The 21,557-nt window shown below is 36.3% G+C and overlaps 1 protein-coding gene and 1 pseudogene across 7 annotated transcripts; both read right to left on the reverse strand.

Moving 5' to 3' along the window:
- Positions 1-2,504: 2,504 nt before the first annotated feature.
- On the reverse strand, positions 2,505-6,395 carry LOC147279921 (putative disease resistance RPP13-like protein 1). Of its 7 annotated transcripts, none has more exons than XM_086249875.1 (3): positions 3,707-6,395; positions 2,724-3,604; positions 2,505-2,648 (listed from the first exon to the last, which is right to left on the reverse strand). In XM_086249875.1, exons 1-3 carry the CDS (start codon positions 6,393-6,395, stop codon positions 2,505-2,507), a joined length of 3,714 nt encoding a protein of 1,237 aa, XP_086106001.1. The 7 variants fall into 7 exon arrangements, with proteins under 7 accessions (XP_086106001.1, XP_086106000.1, XP_086106002.1 ...); XM_086249874.1 differs by having other exon boundaries at positions 2,724-3,541; positions 3,605-6,395; XM_086249876.1 differs by having other exon boundaries at positions 2,505-4,887; positions 6,070-6,395.
- A 4,469-nt stretch (positions 6,396-10,864) lies between these two features.
- LOC147279922 (putative 3-hydroxyisobutyrate dehydrogenase-like 3, mitochondrial pseudogene) lies at positions 10,865-12,094 on the reverse strand (annotated as a pseudogene).
- Between the last annotated feature and the right edge of the window lie 9,463 nt (positions 12,095-21,557).

The raw sequence follows: 21,557 nt of genomic DNA on the forward strand, positions 1-21,557 counted from the left end.
CTTTAATGAGCTAAACATGCAGCGTTTTTTTTTTTTTTTTTTTTTTTCCGTGTTTTAGAAAATAATTAGTGTTAAACATTAACAATCATTGTCACTGTACAATAGTAACTATATAAATCACATAATACAGCTTCTTGAAATAAATTCCCATTAACTAGTCCTAGATTGTACACGAAGTCAGAAATGGAACAATTGAAAGGGACCTAATCGATATGGAAACTACATAAAAGAGAAAAAAGTCAAGGTGTGAAGTGTTATCAAGTATTTATCAAATGTTTTTTTTTTTTTTGATAAAAGGATAGTGCTTATCAAGTGTTAAAGCTTAAATAAAATTCCTGGCCAAATAACAAATTAACAACTTTCACAAGGACTTGAGTTGTGATCAGCATGCTCTTTGATGCCAATAAAGGACCAACTGCAGTGAGAAATAAGGTGATATATAGATTCCGAATTAGCCAAAAATAATAGAAATCGGATTAATTTTGTCTTAACTGGAAAATGATTATGCTTAGAAAATGATTATTGTAAATGTAAATTGATGTAATGTTCTGGATGGGTATCCCATTTGAAATGACTTCATTTCTGGAAAGACACACAACTTGTGAAATCCAATGAATTTATCGAAAGACTTACAACTTGGGAAACCCAAGATTTTGTGGAAATTAAAGTAAACAATAATGTGTTAGATTTATTTGAAATAATGAGAAGAGGAAGATATAATTTATAAGAGATTCACAGTTGATCATATAAATTATCATTTAAAAAAAAAAAACTAATGAACTGAAAATGTAAAAAGAAAAGTAATAATATGTAAACAAAAGTAATTTTTTTTTTTTTTTTTTTTTTTTTTCAGTTTAATTTGGAATTTGCTAATAATTCTATACAAATAGCAGCTAGATGTACTCTTTTACCATTCTTGATGCAATTCTGGTGCTTTCCAAGCTGTATCAGCAAGTTTCTTTCAGTCACATTCGCAGAGATCATATTTGAGCAGCATAGCATAGGAGCTTTCACTTTAGGGATTCAGTTCCTTCACACAGCAAGTTTGTCCTGCAGATTGGCTGCTTAGAGTTATGGAGCAGGATCAGAGGGGGGTTGTGAAAAGAGACGCCAAACCACTCCGTTATCTTCTTCCATAGAGAATAGAGAAAATTGTCTTTGGCTTCAGCAAGAACCTTCCTAGTACCTTTCTTCCTCCTATATCTCTTGTGGCATATATCATTAAGCCATTCACCATGACTGACCAAGTACCACCACCCCCCACCAATTCCCAAATGAGGACCTAAAATTAAACCCAAATGAGGAAACTAAAATGAAATTGCTTTCAAATACATTAGCCAATAACTTCGATTTACATGCATCACAGAAGGACTTACAAGTAAGCTTATTAGGATGATATATTTTGCCTCATCTTGAGCCTTTGGGTATGTTTACAACCCTTCACTCCTTCAGGGGCTTTTTCTTAATCTGACAGCAATTATTAGCAACTGTAAAGTTGAGAAAAGAATTAGCAAATTGCTAGTGTCATGGATAACATGTCAGAGAAAATTCAAAACACAGATCACCACCTTAAGTAAAGCATTTTGGTGATTGTGGGAGGCCAAGAACACAAGCAAGCAGTTCAAAAAATGATGTTAATAGAGTGCCAAAATCAAATATTAATAGCATGTTACCTTTTTAGTATAAGAGCCTGAAATTGTAAGCTACTCGGGGCCAATGTTTCCACATGTATTCTTTTTTGCTGCTATAGGGAATTCGAAAACATAACTAGTCTGGTAGAAAATATCACTCCACCAAGTAACTTTGAGATAATCACAATCAATAATGTGGTTGAAGCCCCATTTTAAGAGAATTGGAATCCTGTCATATTAGACATTAAATCTCATAATCATCATTAATATTGCATCTGATACTCAAATGAAAGAATAAATAACCAATACCATGGATCTGCATAAAGCACTTACTAGACAAACTTGCATACCTAAAGAGAAACTCTTCTTTAGCAAAACTCGTTGAGCTCAGGTGAACCCTGCAACACCGGAGTACGTTTAGCAAAAAAATTGAAGAAGAAAAAAAAAATTAAAAGAATAAATAGTCGAAGAGGTACCAATACTGAAAATAAGTTTCCACCAATGCCAATGCCGGGGATGTGAGCAATACTGGGCCAATCCTTTACTTTCACCATTCCTTCTGCCATATTATAGATAAGAAATAGTTAAAGACATGGCAGCCTGAAACACTAAATAAATAATATCGTGCTTCTCACTCAGTATGTGTTAATTTATATATATACATATTTAATTTCTTGAAAGGTACAGTAGGTGTTAATTTAAACAAGATATAAGCTATGCATTAAATTCTCTCTTCAAACACTTTACAGGGGGAAAAAATTCTTGGAAAAGCAGCAAAATATATTTTAGTGAAATGAAAACAAGCTCATATTGTTACCTGATTCTGATTTGGGAGTTGAGAGGGAAATGAAAACTGAAACTTTTTGTGAGAGCTCATATGATCACTTGGTCATCTATTTTTATGCAAGGAATGCTAGCTATCTTGGCCCAATCTTCTCCTGTCTTATTTTCACAGTATCTTTTCGTCAGGGAAGAACAATCCTTGATGCTCAGAAAAGATAGAGATGCCGGCAAACCCTCTACAGCCAGGAATTTGAGACTCGGACAGTCATAAATTTGTAGCCTTTGAAGAGAAGTGAGGTGTTGAAGTGCTTCTCCTGGCAAAAGTTCGAGACTGGGACAGCTCTCAATTACTAGACTTTGAAGAGAAGTGAGGTGTTGAAGTCCCTTTCCGTTCAAAGATTTCAGACTCTGTTTATAGATCTTGAGAGTGTTAAGAGTGGTAGGGAGCAGCTGTTCCTTGAGCAACGTCTCCAACAGATGGTCATTTCCTTGAATGTCAAGTATTCGAAGGGAGACAAGTCCATGCAAACCCCACTCCGCTGAAGGCCTCAGTCTGTCACAATTAGTGACTTCAAATGAACGTAGGTTGGGAGGCAAACCCCCTTCAGCAATTAACACAAGATTTGGGAGATTCTCTATGTACAATACTTGAAGGGCGGTGAGGGTGTGAATTCTTTCGGGAAATGACTTCAAATTCTGGCATCGCTTGACTGAAAATCTAATCAAGTTGGGAGTGAGCAATCCTCTGTGGGGAAAAGAGACCAGATTTGGACAGTCCCAGATCCTCAAGTAGTTGAGATGGCTGAGATTTTCATCAACTCCTTCAATGGAAAGGGATTCCAGATTCACACTACCCTCAATCCTCAGAGTGGTAAGTTTGGGAAAAATGCCCAACGGGAAGGACCTCAGTGAATCACAGCTATTCACTATCAACAAAGACTGAAGCGACGTCAATTTGGCCATCATCTCATGAGATAGAAATTCTAATCTCCTACAAGTTCTTATAGAAAGTGATTTCAACGTAGTAGGTAGACCATCTCTAGGGAACAACAACAGGGATGGACAATCATAGAGCCACAAATATTGAAGACAATTGCTGCTATGCACCATTTGCTTGGGCAACCACTCTATATCAACAAAATTTCCAATCTCAAATCTCTGAAGCAAGGGCATTATATCTATTCTCTGACCTATTAATGATAACAGACCTGGGCATCCATGAACTCTCAAATCTTCGAGAGATTGTTGAAAGTAGTCCACATTAAGGGTAGTAGTGGCCCTTTCGTATACACCCACACAATCCTTCACTGAAAGTAGTTTCAAGCAAGGAAGATGATTAGGCAAGTTTCCTCTCAGTTTCGGACAATTCTGTAAAATCAGCTCTTGCAGACGAGGAAAGTCCGGGCATTGACCTCCACTTGGCAGCCATTCCTCCCATTCTGGCATATCTTGAAACTCGAGCTTCTCCAGAGATTGAAATGGTTGAATTAGTGAAGATCCATTGCCATAGAACTCAGGACCTATCTTCCTAACAAATTTCATTGCAATGATTTTGAGCTCTCTAAGAGCAGGTAGCTGCCCAAGTGGTGGCAAAGACAAACAATAGTTGAAACCATTGAGATACATGAATTTTATGTCAGAGAAGGAAGAGTCACCCATCCAATTTGGGAAGCTGGTTCCACCATAAAATTTGATGGTCAGTTTCTCCAAATTTATGGGAGGACGTAGCTTCTCAAGTACATATCTCTCCTTTTCAGAATCATCTGTCTCTTTATCCCATTCCAATGCTAACTCCTTCAGATCTTTCTTTTCCTTCAAATCGGCATGCGAGGCATCCATAGCATCAACTACATTTTGCAGCTTTCGTATAGAAAGGTTTCCCTGAAGATGCCGTAACTCCCTCAATTCTGTAAGGCTTGACCCAGTTGAATTGCCAACAACAAATGCAGTCAATGTTCTCAAACTTTTCAGTCTACCCATTTGCAATGGCATCTCTTCTATGTTAGTTCCACGAAGATCAAGATGACGCAAATTCATCAATTTTCTCATATCTGCAGGCAATTCGATGAGAGAGAAACAATTTGACAACAACAATGTCTGTAAATTGTAGAAAGAACACACTGTGTCTGGTAACCTTTTGATTGCAGTAGAGGAAAGATCCAAGTAGCGCAAGTGAATGAGATTACCAATAGAATTAGGTAATTCACTGATATTTTTGTATTTTGATAAAGATAAGACTCGCAAACATCTTAGTGCTGGCAGCAAATCTTGTGGAACCTTTTTACTTATATAATGCAGTTTGGAAATGAAATATGGTCTTAATGACATAGGTAGGAAGGTCCGCAAACAATTAAACCCATATATTTGCTCAAATTTTGGAGTGGTATCAAATTCTGCTTGCATATATGATAAATGACGAACTCTTTTAGGAGCCTCTTGTGATTTGCTCCCTTCCAGTCTGATACAAAATTCCCTAGCCATGAACACAGCCAAGTCATTAATGAGATCGTGCATTGTGAAACATGATTTACTTGATTTTTGAAATAGTGATCGTGCAAATAATTCATCAAAGTATTTTGTAGCCACCTCTTCCATCCCACTCCCATTCCCATCTTGTGGAACTAAACCTTCAGCCATCCAAAGTAAAATTACATCTTCTTTTTTGAATTCATAGTCCTTTGGAAAGATGGAACAATAAACAAAACATCGTTTCAATTGAGCTGGGAGATAATGATAACTCAATCCTAGAGCTGGAAGAATATTACTTTTACTGTATGGTACCTCCCAAATATTGCTATTTAATATGTTACTCCATTCCTCTAAATCTTTCTTCTTGGAACGTAACAAACCTCCAAGTGTTTCTGCAGCCAAAGGCAAACCATTGCACTTACCTGCAATTTGCTTGCCAATTTCTTCCAAGTTTGGATGTGCACTAGGGGTTTCATCTCCAAATGCATGTTTTGCAAGTAACAACCAACAATCTTCATGTGACAACGGTTTCAAGTACTGAATAGGAACATTGTTCATGGTAGATGCAACATTTTCGATCCGTGTTGTTACAAGGACCTTGCTTCCTCTTGCCCCAAAAGCAAAAGGAGCCTGGAGGCATTTCAAATCAATATAATTCTCATTCCAAAGGTCATCCAATACAAATAAAAATTTCTTTCCTCTTACTTGTTCTCTTAGTTCACCTTGAAGAAAATTCAAGTCCATAATATCCCAAGACTTTGAAGTGACTTCCTGAAGAAGGGTTTTAGTTACCCTAACCACATCAAAATCTTCTGAAACACAAGCCCAAGATTTAAGAGTAAAATACTCTTTCACTTTGTCATCATTGTAAAGGGATCGAACAAGGGTTGTCTTACCAACTCCGCCCATTCCAACTATGGTGATGACGGATACATCATTGCTGCTTGCATCATCTGAAAACAACAGTTTTGCTAACTTTTCTTTTTCTCCATCCCTACCATATACAAAAGGTTCATGAACCAAGGAAGTTGTTGGAGTTCTCTGTGAAACCTTCCCTCCAACAACTTCTCTCAGACCAAGGACACCTTTCTGTTTTGCAAGGTGTTCTAATCTTTCAAACAACTCTCTTATCTTAGCATTCATGCTTTGATAAAAAGGATTAAAAGAAGTAGAGAGGAAGTTCCACACCTTGGTGCATTTGTGGGTTTCATCATATTCAGCTTCCACCTTGCATCTCAAAGCTTCAGTGTTGATCTCATCCAGCAAGTCCTCTGCATCTAAGACAGCATGTTTGAGCTCATCAAGCCACTCTCTCACAGCAGGGTTCACAATGTGCTTCTCCTCTGCATCATTGAGCACTGCAGAAAGGGACAGCAGTGTGATCTTCAGCTTCTTCAGGAGTGAATCGTCGAGCTTCTTCCTCTGAAATAAGTCGATGAAGTCCCGTGAAGCAATCCTGTCACATAACACCTGGATGGAAGCAGTGAGCAGAGCCTCTCCAACCAAAGCCATTTTTCTCTTCGATTCCTTGCAAAGGGTCAATGGGATTTCAATGAAGTGGGTGAACAACTTAGAAAAACAAAAGTGTCTTAATGAATTTCAGTAGGACGACAATAATTGCTTTTGCCTAAGCATATCACGTTCAAAGTCTAAAAGTGATAAAAAAAGCAGTACTATAGTCTATAGATGTACGATGAAAATTGGAAAGTGGACAACAATTCGATGAAACTTTTGGTCCATCCACTATTCTGTGGCCACCTATCTTTTTTTCTTCTTTTTCCTTTTTTAATAGTATATGCAAAGTACACCTACATTAACTAGATATGATAATAATGGTAATATGGTATATAGTTGCTTTCGTGCTTTTATTTTTGGCCGGTAATGCTTTCGTGCTAATCATTCATAATTCATTCTTTTTTTTTTTTTTTTACAACAAACATAAGTTATAATATTAGACTATATTTAGTAAAAAAGAAAGAGTTTGTTGACTTTAGTCATCCAATTTCAATCCTTTTTTTATTTTAATTAAAAAAATATTTTGTCATTTCACTCGATTCTAAATTTAAGTTTAGTTACCATATTTATAAATGTGGTTCTACTGAGTGTTCGATATTGTTCACTGAGTGCTCGGCAAAATCATTCAATTGTGACTGTATAACAGTCACAACTTTTATTATGACACAATCATAGCTTTATTTATTTGTTGAACCGCCGACATCCCTTTCTCTCTCCTCTCTCTTTCCTCTCTCCATTTCTTTGTTTGGCTTCTTTCTCCTCTCTGTCTCTCTCCGGTCGGTTGCAGGGGCCGGCAACCTTGCTGACCTCAAGATTGGTGGTCAAGAGAGAAAGGGAGAGAGGAGAGAGAGGAGAGAGAGAGAGGGGGGGGAAGAGAGAAAGAGGGAAAGAGAGAGACATCGAGGTCGGAGGGTTGAACCCTGGTGAGTCGGCGACAGGGATGGGTCGGCGTCAAGGGTGGGCTGGTTGGGTTTTAGTTTTGTGTGTGTGTGTGTGTGTAAATAAGGGTATTTTAAATATTTTAGGGTTGTGTTTTGAGAAATTAGAAAAAAAGAAAAAAGAAAAAGGGATGTGAAGTGAGAAAGGAGTATGTAGTGAGAGGAAAATTGGTGTGTAAATAGCAGTCATCTTTCATAATTGGAAAGAGTAATTTCATTTACGTCAGTTAAGGTTGTCAATATTGGTCAATATATGCTAGAAATAACATAAATCCTAAAGAAAAATATGTAAAAAATAAAGGCTTTTTTACTCAAATACCACCTGAACTATAAAGGGCGTGCTCCCGTACCACTCAAATTTTTTTTCTTGTCAATTTAGAACCTAAATTTATCAATATATGTCAATGTGGCACCTGCCATCCATATTTCTGTTAAACCATCAACTTTTTTCTCAAACTTCCTAGTTTGCCCTTAAGTATAATTAAATATTACTTTTGTAAAATTCGTTAAAAATAGCTCGGGTCTTGAAAAAAATCACCGAAAAATCATACAGACTCATCTCAGTGAGTACTAATTATCTAAGGGGTCAAAATATTATTTTTGATTTCCAAACTATTTTTGAAAATCCCAACTTCTTTAAATAAATTATCAAAATCTCATAATAAATCTCAAATAAAATTTAAAAAATTTATGGGGTCTCAGGGTGAGGGTAGATTAGCTGGATTTTTTTTTTTTTTTTTAAGTTTAGAGTTTTATTTGGATTTTAGCTTTATTTTTTCAGATATTGTATAACATGAATTGACAAAAGTACCCTTTAAGTTAACATAAAAGTTGACAGAAATGGATGTAGGTGCCACATTGGCACATATTGATAACTTCAGGTGATAAATTGGCAAGAAAAAAAATTTAGGTGGTATGGGAGCACGCCCCCTATAGTCCATGTGGTATTTGGGTTAAAAAGCCAAAAATAAATTGCTAACTTGGAATTGTTTCCAGTTTATTGGAGGCTTTGATGCACTGTCTTGATTTTGGTGCTCACGTGGATGATGAACTACTTGGATGCTTCCACTGCTTGTACAGTTATTTAATCCAAATCTTAATGGTGGGTGAACTTAATAATCTTGCATGAGAAATGGATCTCATGACTATCAATCATTGCTTCAAAAATTTCGATAAGTAGTAATGCCATAATCTTTGGCTTCTCTGCATCACATAGTGCTTGTTTTCTTTTCTTCTTTTTCTCTTTATCCCTGATTGATAGGTGGTTGAATAATCTATAAGATGGCTAGGTGCAGGTTTAACAAATTATACTGTCATTCAGTTGCATGGGCATTAGAATGATGTTGGTATTAGGTGCAAGTATAACTTACATTTGTTCTAAAACTAACAGCATTAGCTATTGCTGCAACATTTATGTGTGCTATGATTGAGTGTAGGTATAAAGTCTATCCAAAGAGGCTGTGAGCTCTCACTGAGTTGTATCTGGAAGTGGGGAAATAAAACATATCGAGATATATGATAATCAGCCTGTGCTTTACCATCACTCTTGCAGTTAAGGGTAAGTCCCTTTTTCAATCATTAGAGTTTTTTTTTTTGTCTGGTTATGACCGGCATTTGGCCAAGACTTAAGGGAAAGTGTGAATTCATTGGTTGAAGCAATGGGATAATTTTCTTATAGCAACTAGAATTCGACTCGAAGAGTTCAGATAACTATACCGGTAACTCCACTCGAAGAAGAGCGTTAGCTGCCAGGCTGAGGCGAGAAGAACATCAAAGAAGTTCTGTGTTCCGACATTCTTGCATGGCAAACGCTACAAAACCTAACTAAATGGACTAGCTGCCTAATTTTAATGTATGCACTTCTTCTCCATAGAAAGGGAGATCATCTGCCCACTATTGTCAAGAAGTTTTGTCTATTTACTGGCTACTGCTGCTTATTTTATTTGGAAAGAGAGGAATGATAAGATCTTCAATAACTTCTAACAAGCCTTGCTTGAATCTTCTTTACTCTATTGTCAAGGAATCTACTCCTTCAAACTTTGTTGTGGCTGCTGAGTGGAGATTACCATAGCTATGGGTCTGGCTTCCTTGGTTACTGGTCTTATATGGCCTGTTGGTTATGACTGTATCTCTTGTATGGGGCTTTCCCTCTTGTTTCCATTGGGCTTCTATAAATTCATTTACCCCAAAAAAAAAAATGAAAAATATGAACCAATATACAAATCAATGGCTAAAGTATACACATAATAAATATAAGAAAAAATGATCATTCCAACACATGTGGTAGAAGGTGATTTACCTTTAACTAAATGTAAGAGTTCTTATCACCAATATCCATGGAGTTATCTTCATATTAGCACCACAATTATGACACACATGATTTTAAATTACATCTCAATGTGTCTTTTTAAAACTAATTATGCCAACACAGCATGACATACAACTAAGTTTGTGGTGAAACATACAACATAATTTAACCTAATTGGCATTTGACCCAGCTCAGTATCCATAACCATAAGCCGAGCGGAAGGCCTAGATGTATCACATGAAGTACAGCTGACTCCTAGATCTGGGGCTCTATCAGTTTCATAAAAAGCCTAACCTTCTTTGTCAAAGATAAGATTCTGGGAATCAAAACCAAGGGTAAAACGATAGCGTAACAAAAAACACAGGAATGAGAGGACTTAACATGGACCAAAAATGGCAAAAACACAAAGAAGAATGAAACAAGCTGTGGGGCAGTTGCTATGCGCACTATAAAACTAAAACTACCAAGAAAAATGAAACAAGTTGACACAAATGTGATTGACCTAGCATATTAAGATTAGACAGAAGTAAGGGGACACTATTTGTGCCCCTAAATTAAGAAAATAAGCAGGATAGTTGTAAAATGTGTAAAATTAAAATACCTGATCCCTAGCACCTCTACAAATAGCCAAAGAAGACCTATAGTTAGATAATGACAAGTCTAGGCTACAAATACTCTTTGGGAACTTCTCTAATGTTTTATGAAATAAACGTCGGAGGACTTTTGGAAAATAACACATCGGTATCATTCCAATAGCTTCCAGAATGCATGATGGAATTGATGTACCAACAAGCTCATTTAGAAGAAACATAAGTTCATTAACCTCAAAAGAATGTTCAGAGTAGAGAAAGTGGACAACAACTGAGGCACTTACAACTGCATTGAAGTCACCAATTTAGCAACAAGTCTCCTTGTAGTTGATCTCTAACCATACATAACTTTTGCAATAATCCTTCTCATAAATTAGCCCAGGTGAAAAGCATATACAAAAGACCAGTTCCATGATAACATATTAGCATTTTCAGTAATACGAGGATCGAAAGCTTGTCTTGATGACAAGGAACTTCAATCTTGACAAAGAGATGTATCCCAAAATCATAAATCTCTCGAGAGGTCATTAGCATGTTCAAATTTTTTTTTTTTCCATCAAAAGGCAGGTTTTTTAACTAGTCTACTGCTTATGTCTATACAAAATCTAGTTTCCAATAGAGCTATTAAAAGGCGTCACAAACCATCAACACATTTGATAATTATGTCTATGACAAATACTATTGTACAACAAAATATTTTATACACATAATATGCAGACCAACATAAGTCAATATTTCATAGCAAACACCTTAGTTCTAATTGACAACAGTAGTTATACCAAAAGCACAAATTAACACACTAAAACCAGTTACCACACCTTTCGAATTGAGAGAATCATTTCATCTCACCTTCCATTGAGCCTCTCTATGGCAGTGATAAGACCTTGAGTGCCAAGCTTCCCATCTCCATTAGCCACCATGCCAGAAAACAACTGCTTGCCCAATGCAGCACCAGGCAACACCACAACCCTCCCATCCTCACTCTCCTCCACAACATCCACACCCATCCCCAAATCCTTCACCATATACTCAGCAAACCCACCAGGCCTGAAGTCCCTCCCTATCATCCTCTCCCCAAACAACTCCATCACCATTGACCCCGCCGCCCCGCCTCTTACAGCCTCCATAAACTGCCTCACATCCAATCCCGCCCGCTCCGCAAACACCAACCCTTCACTCAATCCAAGCAAATTCCCCCCAACCGTAATCTGGTTCGCTATCTTGCAACTTTGGCCGCAGCCTGCCGGACCCACATACGTAACCTTCCCCATAATATCAAACAACGGGGACAACCACTTGACCACCGAAGCATCACCAATTCACCACCGGCAAGTATAGCAAGTTTGCCTTCTCTGGCGCCAATGTCACCTCCGGACACTGGCGCGCAAGCGCTGGATGACTGCTTGTCATGTCGACCGAGACAGAGTTCGGATTAAGGCCCGAAAGAAGGCCATTTGGGCCGAGGACATTTGATCGAACATCTGATGGGTGACCCACCATTGTGAAGACAATGTCAGTGCGTTGGGCGAGTTGAAATGGGGAATCGGCGAGTTGGGCACCTTGGGATTGTAGGGGAAGAGCCTTTGAAGGAGTACGAGCGTAGATGGTGAGGGAGTAGCCAGCGGAGAGAAGGCGAGAGGCCATGGCAGCACCCATTACGCCTATGCCAATCCAGCCTATGCGGGTTTGGGTAGGAGAGATGGGGTTTGGGTAAGGACTCCCCATGAGTTCTAGTCTTCTAGAGAAGGTGGCAGAGAAATTAAGCAGAGGAAGCTGAACCTGGAGGTGAATGAATTCGATAAAGGAGAAATTGAGGAAAGACTCCTTGGATACCTTGTTAAACAACAGTAACTCTTTCAGTTTTTGCGGTCGGGACATCAGAAGCTAAGGCCTCGTTTGGTATCCTATTCAAATTTTTTCTTTTGTTTGTCAAGATATTCTTTTGTCATTATAGAAAACTAAAATTTTTTTTTGCTGACAAACAATTGAAAAATAGAGTAAATTATTACAATGGTTCTTGAACTTTGCCTTGAGTGTCAATTTGGTCCATGAATTTATTTTTTAAATTATAGAATACACGAACTTAATAAAAAATTAATGGACCAATATGAAACTAAGTGAAAAAATAATTGACCAATATAGAACTAGGTGAATAATTATTAGACCACAACAATGTCTCGTGTGCACAACATATTACTAAATTGGGGTGGTGGTGGTGATGGTGGTGGCAGCGGTGGCGGTGATGGTAATGGTGGTGGTGTTGGCGGTGAAAATTGGGGTATTGGCGGTGGCGGTGGTGGTGGTAGTGGTGATGGTGGTGGCGATGGCAGCGGTAGTAGTGATGGTGATGATGATGGGGATAGCGGCGGCAGTGTTGGTGATGGTGTTGGTGGTGGTAGTGGGAGAAATAATGGTAGCGAAAATTAGGGTGTTGGTAGTGGCGGCGACGATGGTGGTGGCAGCAGCGGCAGTGATGGTGATGGTGGCAATGGCGGCAATGGTGGTGATGATGGTGCTGGCGGCAGTGGTGGTGATGATGGTGCTGGCATGGCGGCAGTGGTGGTGGTGGTGGTGGCGACGGTGGTGGCATCAAAGGTGGTGGCGGTGTCAGTGGTGGTGATGATGGTGATGGTGGTGATAGCGGTGGCATGGTGGTAGTGGTGGTGATATTGTAATTAATTGGAAATGTGATGGGTAGACATGCTTTAGTTTTCTTTTGTAAAAATAGGAATTTTCAAAATAACAACAATTTAGGTGGAATTTACAGCCCTCAAGTCCCAAGGTTTTTTTTCACATAGAATTTACAAAACTCTGTATTTATGGACCCAAACAAAGAAATTAGAGGATGTAATTTCTTAAATGTTGAGTTTTGTTTAATTTTTAAGTTTTTTTTTCTCCATCCAAACACACAGATTTATTCGCATCAAATAATACTTTTACTATCTACGCATTTGTTCAACACAAAATTGTAACCGTTAGAAACAAGATTAATTTTTTTTTTAATAAAATAACGGTTAGATATTCTCTAGGCTAGTAAGCCAAATATATATTTTACACATTAATACTATTGGTATTTTTATTTGAAATGATGTTATTTGCTTTGATTCGATTCTCAGGGGTTGAAATTGCTCAAGGCATCTCTACAGTCAAATTATGTTCTTACCTATGTCTTATTGGGCAAGAAAACAACATAAAGATCGATCTAAAGTTTGCGCCTCAGTGGGATCGATCTACATTTTGGAGCTTTTATATAGAGTTATTTACACTTACACCCCCTGAGGTTTATCATCTTTTCACATACACCCCTGAAGTTTCAAAAATTATACATAAACCCTTTGAGATTTCAAAACTGTTGCATATAACCTCCTGCAAGAGAAAACAATAAATAAACAAAGAATAAGATATTTGTATTGAGGTTGGACCTTACACCTTGAATAATCTTATTAGGCCATTCCACCCCCTTAGCATGCATTTTTGTATACTTTCTCATCATTTTTTGTCTCATTGTAGGGGGTTATGTGCAACAGTTTTGAAACTTCAAGGGGTGTATGTGAAAATTTTTGAAACCCCAGAGAGTGTATGTGAAAAGATGATAAACCTCAGGGGAGTTTAAGTATAAATAACTCCTTTTATATATGCATGAGATTTTCGTTTTTTGTGTCATTGTATGTTTGTATGTAAATGACATGCTTATAATGGGGACTAACAAGAATATAATAAATTCCACCAACAAATTGTTGAGTTCCAATTTTGACATGAAAGACTTAGGTCCAGCCGATGTTATTTTAGGAATTCAAATGAAGAAAAATTCGGATGGATATATTCTTACTCAATCTCTTTATGTAGAAAAGGTGCTTAAGAAGTTTGGTCAATATGACTGCAAACATGTTGTAACTCCTTTTGATGCCAATTGCAAATTAAAGAAAAATGATGGTGAAAGTGTATCACATGCAGTTAAAATAATCTCAAATAATCGAAAGTCTAATGTATATCATGAATTGCACTAGACCCGATATTGCTTATTCAGTAAGCAGACTTAGTAGATACACAAGCAACTCAGAAAATGATCATTGGAATGCATTAGTCAGGATACTAAAGTACTTAAGGTACACCATTGATTATGGATTACATTATACAAGGTATTGACCTGTACTTGAAGGATTCAGTGATGCTAATTGGATCTCTAATAGTATGGAGTCAAATCCACAAGTGGATATGTGTTTAGATTAGGAGGTGATGCTGTAACTTGGAAATCCTCCAAACAAATGCATTGCTCGATCCACAATGGAGTCTGAATTCATAGTCTTAGATAAGGTCAATGAGGAAGCAGAGTGACTTCGGAATTTTTTGGAGGATATTCCTTTATGGCCTAAGCCTGTTACAACCATATGTATACATTGTGATAGTTTAGCTGCACAAGTAAGGGCAAAAAATAATGACTATAATGGAAAATCAAGACATATTAGACATTGGCATAACATTATCAAGCAGTTGCTCTCTAATGGAATAATTTTCATTGATTATATTAAATCAAAAGAAAATCTAGGGGATTCGCTAACAAAAGGTTTACCGAGAGAGTAAGCTAGTAAAATTTACATTGAGGGGAATAGGGCTAAAGCCAATTCAATGAATCAACCTAGCAGAAACCTAACCTAGTTGATTGGAGATCCCATGGTCTAGGTTCAATTGGCAAACTGGTTGGGTATGATTCACAAGTTTTTAACACATTATCTCATTTCTATGATGAAAAGTGTGTTGTCTGCATGTTGTTGATGAGGGTATATATTTATATTTAATGACGCTAATATCTTGTATCAAGAGGAATATAGCAGAGTATTCTTAATTAGTGTCACCTATGTAAGAGTAGAAGTGGGTCGCTTCTATGAGAATGATATATATGGCTAAATTCTCTATAGCTTTCATGCATGAATCCGGGAACTGTTCAGGACCAAAACGAACACAATCGTATGAACCATAATATTAGGATAAGAGATGTGTGAGTCTTATTGTCTTGGTTTACACTAACGGTGGACAATTTAAGACTTAGGTTCACTGATTCTCCAAGTAAATCCAATAGGTCCTCACTATGAAAGGTTCAAGTTCAAAAGACACCCCTTTAAATGCATCTCTTGTCTGCAAGTATTGTCTACTTCCTGTCAATTTTTCATTCATGTGGGGGATTGTTGGAAAGTATATGTTATAAAATTCATTTTGTATTATAATATTTAATTTCTAATATTGAATGAAAAATGTAAAGTGTTATTGTCAATCCAACGATTGCAATATTCAAAATGATGCAGTTACTTTTGAATTAAAATCAATCAAGTTTGGACAAATACCGATAGTTGCATCTGTGCAATATTGTTTGTCTCTTTTCAAGTAGTGCAGCCACTTTCTTTTTGCCAAGCAGTCCCACATATTGTAGTGATTAGTTGTGCCTCTTCACAAAAACGTGATTCTGGATGAGAGTGGGAGAGAAAGTTTTGTTTCTGAATTAGCTCTGGGTTGTTTTGATGTTTGTTTTTGCGGGGGATCAAGGTTGATTTTCTTGATAGCTTTGGGATGATTTGTTTGATCGTGGATGAGAGGGAGAGAATGGCAGTTTGTTGCTTGAATAGCTCTGGTGTTACACCCCGAACCCCGGGTATGCAATAGTGGCACCTACCTTGAATGCCCCAAGGTGTTAATACCACTAAATCAAGTATTAATCCCCCAAGATACCCAAGGCGGGTTAAGCCATTTGAATAGATAGTATGGGTTGGACCATAGATAATAAATAGCGAAAAACATATGAAGTAAAAATAAAACTTCATTATAAAACCAAACCCCAAGATTATGGTATTACATTGCAACCTTGAAGAATTAAATAAATTCGAAATACATAGCAAACACAAAATAAATGTTTCAAAACTACGCAAACGTAAAGTCAAAGTAAATTGGTTAAAACAATCTCTAAAAAATTAAGGAGAAATCAATAAAACAAACTCGACATGAGAAAAACATTTAAATGAAATCACCATTTGAATCCAAGAAGTTGACAAGTCTCAAGATGTTGCTCTTCTCGACCTTCGTCCAAGTTTGTCTCTTTATCATGCCTCGTACCTATAAAACATTCAATGAATAAGGAACAACAAGACAAATGTAGGGGGTAAGCATCTCATACGATCATAGCTTCTTCTTAGGGGACCCTGGCTAGTTTGAAAACCACCAAATCTTTTCAGTGTAAATCATAGTAGAAATCACTTTCGGTGGGTCAATGGGTGGGTCAAACCAGGTCAACGTGCGGGTCAAAGGGGGTCGATATTGGCTAAGTAGGTTGCTCCAAAATGAAGGGCCAAGATTAAAACATGGTTTAATAAACTCTAATGGTCAAGATTAAAATATGGAGATTGATCTAATACAACTAAGCTTACACTATCCATGTGCTCCTACTTAAACCAACGCCCAGTCAGCCTCCGCCCAGCTACTCTCCGCCTATCACGTGGTTGCGTGTCAATCCACGTTAGTGCCACGTCATTTTTATATTTTCTAATTTCTCAAAACTTCAAAAATTCATCAAAAATAGTTCACAACTCCAAATAATTTCTCGAAAAATCCTACCGACTCGTATTGATGAGTACTAATTTTTCTAATCTCAAAATAGTCAAATCACTTTCAGAAAAATTATAAAAAATCGTCCTATCATAATTTAATTTCAAAAAATGAAAATAAATTAATAAATTAATCACCAAACTCTTGGATTCCTTTTCCAAAATTCATTTCCAAGTAATTAAACTCTAGAACCACAATCGAAGGTCTTGATTAATTAAAACAAAGTTAAGGAAAATTCTAATTCCTTTAAACAAACCTTAAGAAAAAGGTTAAAAAACTTAAGTAACAAAATTAACATAAGTCAAAAATTCAGGGTGTTACATACATCTGGCTGTTTGTTTATGATTGATTTTGCTTCTGAATTAGCTCTGGTTTGTTTTGATGTTTGTTTATGTGAATGCCTCTTAAATAGGAAGGTTGTTGCTTGAATCGTGTCAGCGAAGAGGATCACTGTACTGAATATTTTATGTTCTGCACCAATAAGAGAAGAAAAGAAGGAATCCTAAGTCAGAAGAATAGGAGTGCCGAGCACTCGTCGGAACCGCCGAGCCCTCGCCATAGCCCACTAACCGTTTGGCAGAGCCGTCGATCCCTCGTCGAGCTCCACCAAGTGCTTGGTGCTGGACTGCTTGTCTCTGATTGGCTGGTTTTCACGCATTTTCTGCTGCTTTTCACTGCGACCTAATCATTTCGGTGAAAGACAAAGTCAGTCAATCGAAATGAGTATGTTTGCTTTTGTCATGGCATACGTCACTGCCATATGAAGAAATGAATGGTGTCTCACGGTGAAATTGTGTTGGGTTCCTTTTGTATGGTTACTCGAGTACTACTCAAGTACTACTCTAGGGGCCTCGAGTAAAATAGCTGAAACAAATCTCCTGGAAGAAGAGACCTCCAAAGATGAGGAATTGTATGTCATTGACCCAATGCTAATTTGTGGTGTCAACAACCATGTAGGCACTATTAATATTCAGTCAAATCCACTAAAATCATGATAAAATGCCAAGAATAATTAATGATAATTATCCCAATTTTCTGCTATTTTTCACAATATATTCCCTCCAACGACAGGTGCCAAATTTGGGTGTAAACAATATGTTTATTGTTGGGCTAAAATTCACTCACATTTTTCAAATAAAGCACAAGATTTTGGTAAGGCTTCATTTAGCTTATAATTAAGATTGATGGTAAAGAAATCGAAGATGAACCTTTCTTTTTTAAGTTCCGGAGAATAGGAAAATAAATAATGTAAATAATTATAAACCCCAAATCATAATCTAATAAATTGATAGCCTCCACCAATTATTATGATTATTTCATAACCCCTTCTTTTGCTTAAATGTTTCCCTAAACCCCCTAAGTCAACACATGTTGACTGGTATTTGATTTTATTTTTTGGTAAATACCGGTTGTGCCCTTTTTTTGGTTTTGCCCATACACAGTAACCATTCTCTCTCTCTCTCTCTCTCTCTCTCTTCCTGGAAATGACGAATAGCAAAACCCATCAATACCAAACAGTCACTAGCAGCATGAGCTCTTCCTCCTCCGATCTTCCTCCTCCACTGTCACCAAACCATACCCGAGATCGACGAATATCTCGCCGAGGCCGATTACAAAGTCCGATGATCGCAATGGTGTGCTCGCATAGATCTACTTTATGCTATCTAAGTGCTAGTTATATGCTGGAAATTTGGTATTCAAAATTACACCTTATCATTTTTAATTTCACATGCCATATTACGTTCTTTGATGCATCACTAGAAAGATAAGAATTGGCTTACCGATGCGATGTTTTTCATGCATTATCATAAAGACCATTTGAAAGGTGTGCATGTATCGGACATTTTGGATCTCATTCTTATTCTTACTGGTTGGTTTGTGATTATGACTTCAATTAGTGTTGGCTTGCTGTGTTGTTTTTATTTGTTTTTTATAGGGTTGCTTAATGATTTTGGCTAAAAAGTGTGACTTCAAATTGCAGGTAATCCATTTGAGTAATCAGTAAGAGAACATGAAGTAGTTGTTTGATAGGCTCACATCGATGGCTTGCTGGTTGGCTACTCCTCTCATCTCAATGGCTTGTTGTGTTGGTTTTTTTTTTTTTTTTTTTTTAATAAGGTTGCTGTGTTCTTTTTAGTGAAACTGAATTCAGTGAAGGTGTAACTATTTCAGTGAAGGTGTAATTGCGTTTTAGTCAATCTGTAATTGCTTTTTAGTCAATGTGTAATTGTTTCATCACTTAATACAGTTTCAGTAAGTGAATACATAAATGAATTTTTCAATTTAGTGTAACTGAATTTATGAAATTCAATTTCAGTGTAACTGAATTCTTGAAATTCAATTTATGTGTTTGATTTTAGTTTTAGTGAAATATTGAGTTTCAGCAGAAAATTCAATTTCAGAAAAATTCAGTTTTATCAAAATTTAGTTATAGTGACGTCAGCGCGCGTTAGTGTGCGTTTGAAGAGTAATTTAGGATTATAAGTTTTGGGGGTTTTGAGAGAGTTTCTAGATAGGTGGGGGTTTAGGCAAATTTTTTGGGTGGTTAGAGGGTTTAAAATTACTGATTAGAGGAGAGGAATTTCTTGATGAACACCCAAGGTAACAATTCAATTCTTTCCCCCTCCCCTTATATTATTCTTAATTAGCCTTCTCGCCATTATATAAGAGCATCTGTACGTATAACAACAATAACCAATATCCATGGGGACGTGTAATAAGCCATGTAGAGAACAGAACAAATATATCTATCTAGCTTGCATCAAGTTATGGCAATTAAGGGCCCCGTTTGCTGTCCTACTCAATTATTTTTTTTTTTAGTTTTCAAAATCAATTTTTAAAATTTGAAAACTTATTTGGTATGAAATTTAAAAACAATTTTTAAATTTTATAAATGATGTCAGCTAAGAAAGAAAGAAGTGTAAAAAAAAAAAAAAAAAAGAGAAAAATGATGTTTTATTGTTTTTTAAAAAATGCATGTTTTTTTTAATTTTTTTTCTAAAATCTGTTTTTGAAAATGATCTACCAAACATGTTTTTTTTGACTAAAACATAATTTTTGTTTTTGAAAAAAAAAAAGTTTTTGAATAGGATATTAAACAGACCCAAGTTTTTCCTACACATAAATTATACATAGCACTACAGCATGTTAGAATTAACTTACTTCTCTGTCCTTTTTTTATTATGTTATTTTATATCGTTCTCCATTGCTATAATGTTTGCATACCCATTTTCTTGAAACTTTAAGTTAATTATGTTCCATGGTAGTTGGAAATTAGAATTAATTAAGCAAAGGTTATCAGAATATTGTTCTAATTTTCTTCTTTCTTTTAATGGAATTTAATTTGGTTGGCCATTTCTATGTTTTGATTGGATGTTAACTGCTGTTTGAACAGGGGATATATTAGACTTACCTTCCTTTAAGAAAATAGTGTTTAGAACAAAAGTTTGCAGTGATTCCAATAGGTGCCGCTATTCAGACTTAAAGTTTTTATCATTAACTGCAACACACTTTTTAAACCCACATTTATTTAAAAAATTGTTAATTAAAAACATATTAGTACACCCAATATATTTTTCTAAAATATTTTTACTGAAACCCAACATAACACCCATCAATTCTACTTACTATACCCAACAAACATACCAAACCCCAACATCTTCACACCACCTCCCAAACCCAACACCATCACCACCACCCAAAGAGCTTGACTATGTCTTTGCATTTGTATTTAAGTCATTTTTTAAATATTAATTACATGTCAGTATTTTTAATTTTTTTTAAAATGTAATTATTCAATTTTTTCAATGTTCAAATTGCCTTTCCTTAAGTTTAAACTAATAATTATCAATTATTGTGTAGATTTTGCTCAATATGACGTTCTTAATTTGCACCACATTAGTGCTAGTCGCTAGATACACTTTTATTTGTATAAAAGAAAATACATATGTCAAAAAAGAATAAAGAGATCGAATATAATTTTGTTTCATAAAATTAACATAAATTCTCTTCCAAACAGTACTGCCACAACATGACAACTGGCAGGACCTTTAGTGGGTGTTTTGTTTCACTCTTAAGGATCGTTTGGTACATCGAACTATACTGACTAATTTATATCGGATACTATTTTTTTTTTCTTTTTCTAAAAAAAAACGAGACTCAATTACAAAAAACTCTCATGAACTTAAAAAATCACGTTAACCTAGACATGTTGGCACTTAATAGCACCAATGACGAAACCCTTAACGATATGCATTTTTTCATGGTTTTTGTTAATTGGAGGACGTACTTGAAATATTTTGTAGTTTGTGGACCCGTTTGAAATAGTCCACATAGTTCATAGAAGTTTTTTGTAATTGAGCAAAAAAAAAAAAAGTATCATTCAAGAGTGAAATACAAGTTATGTAGAGAATGCACTTTTAGCCTTTAGCTCAACTTATTTGGCTGAGTGTCCTTTAGACCAACTTTTTTAATTGTCGGACCCTACAATTCAACGGACAGAAGACAAAAGCAGAAATTGTACTCTCAACTTATAGAGCTATTTCAGGATTGTCCTAAAAAAAAAATAAAATAAAAAAAGAGCTATTTCACGACCGGGTTTAAATATTTGCCAAAATAAACCCGGCTAAAACTTAAACACACTACAAGAAAAACATATTTGGGCGACCATACTTTGGGCGACGAACATATATTCGTCGCCCAAAGCAATTTCGGGCGATGAACAAGAAAATTT

Source organism: Dryas octopetala, chromosome 7 (genome assembly GCF_963921425.1).
Source record: "Dryas octopetala chromosome 7, drDryOcto1.1, whole genome shotgun sequence".
In the NCBI taxonomy this organism is placed as follows: domain Eukaryota; kingdom Viridiplantae; phylum Streptophyta; class Magnoliopsida; order Rosales; family Rosaceae; genus Dryas; species Dryas octopetala.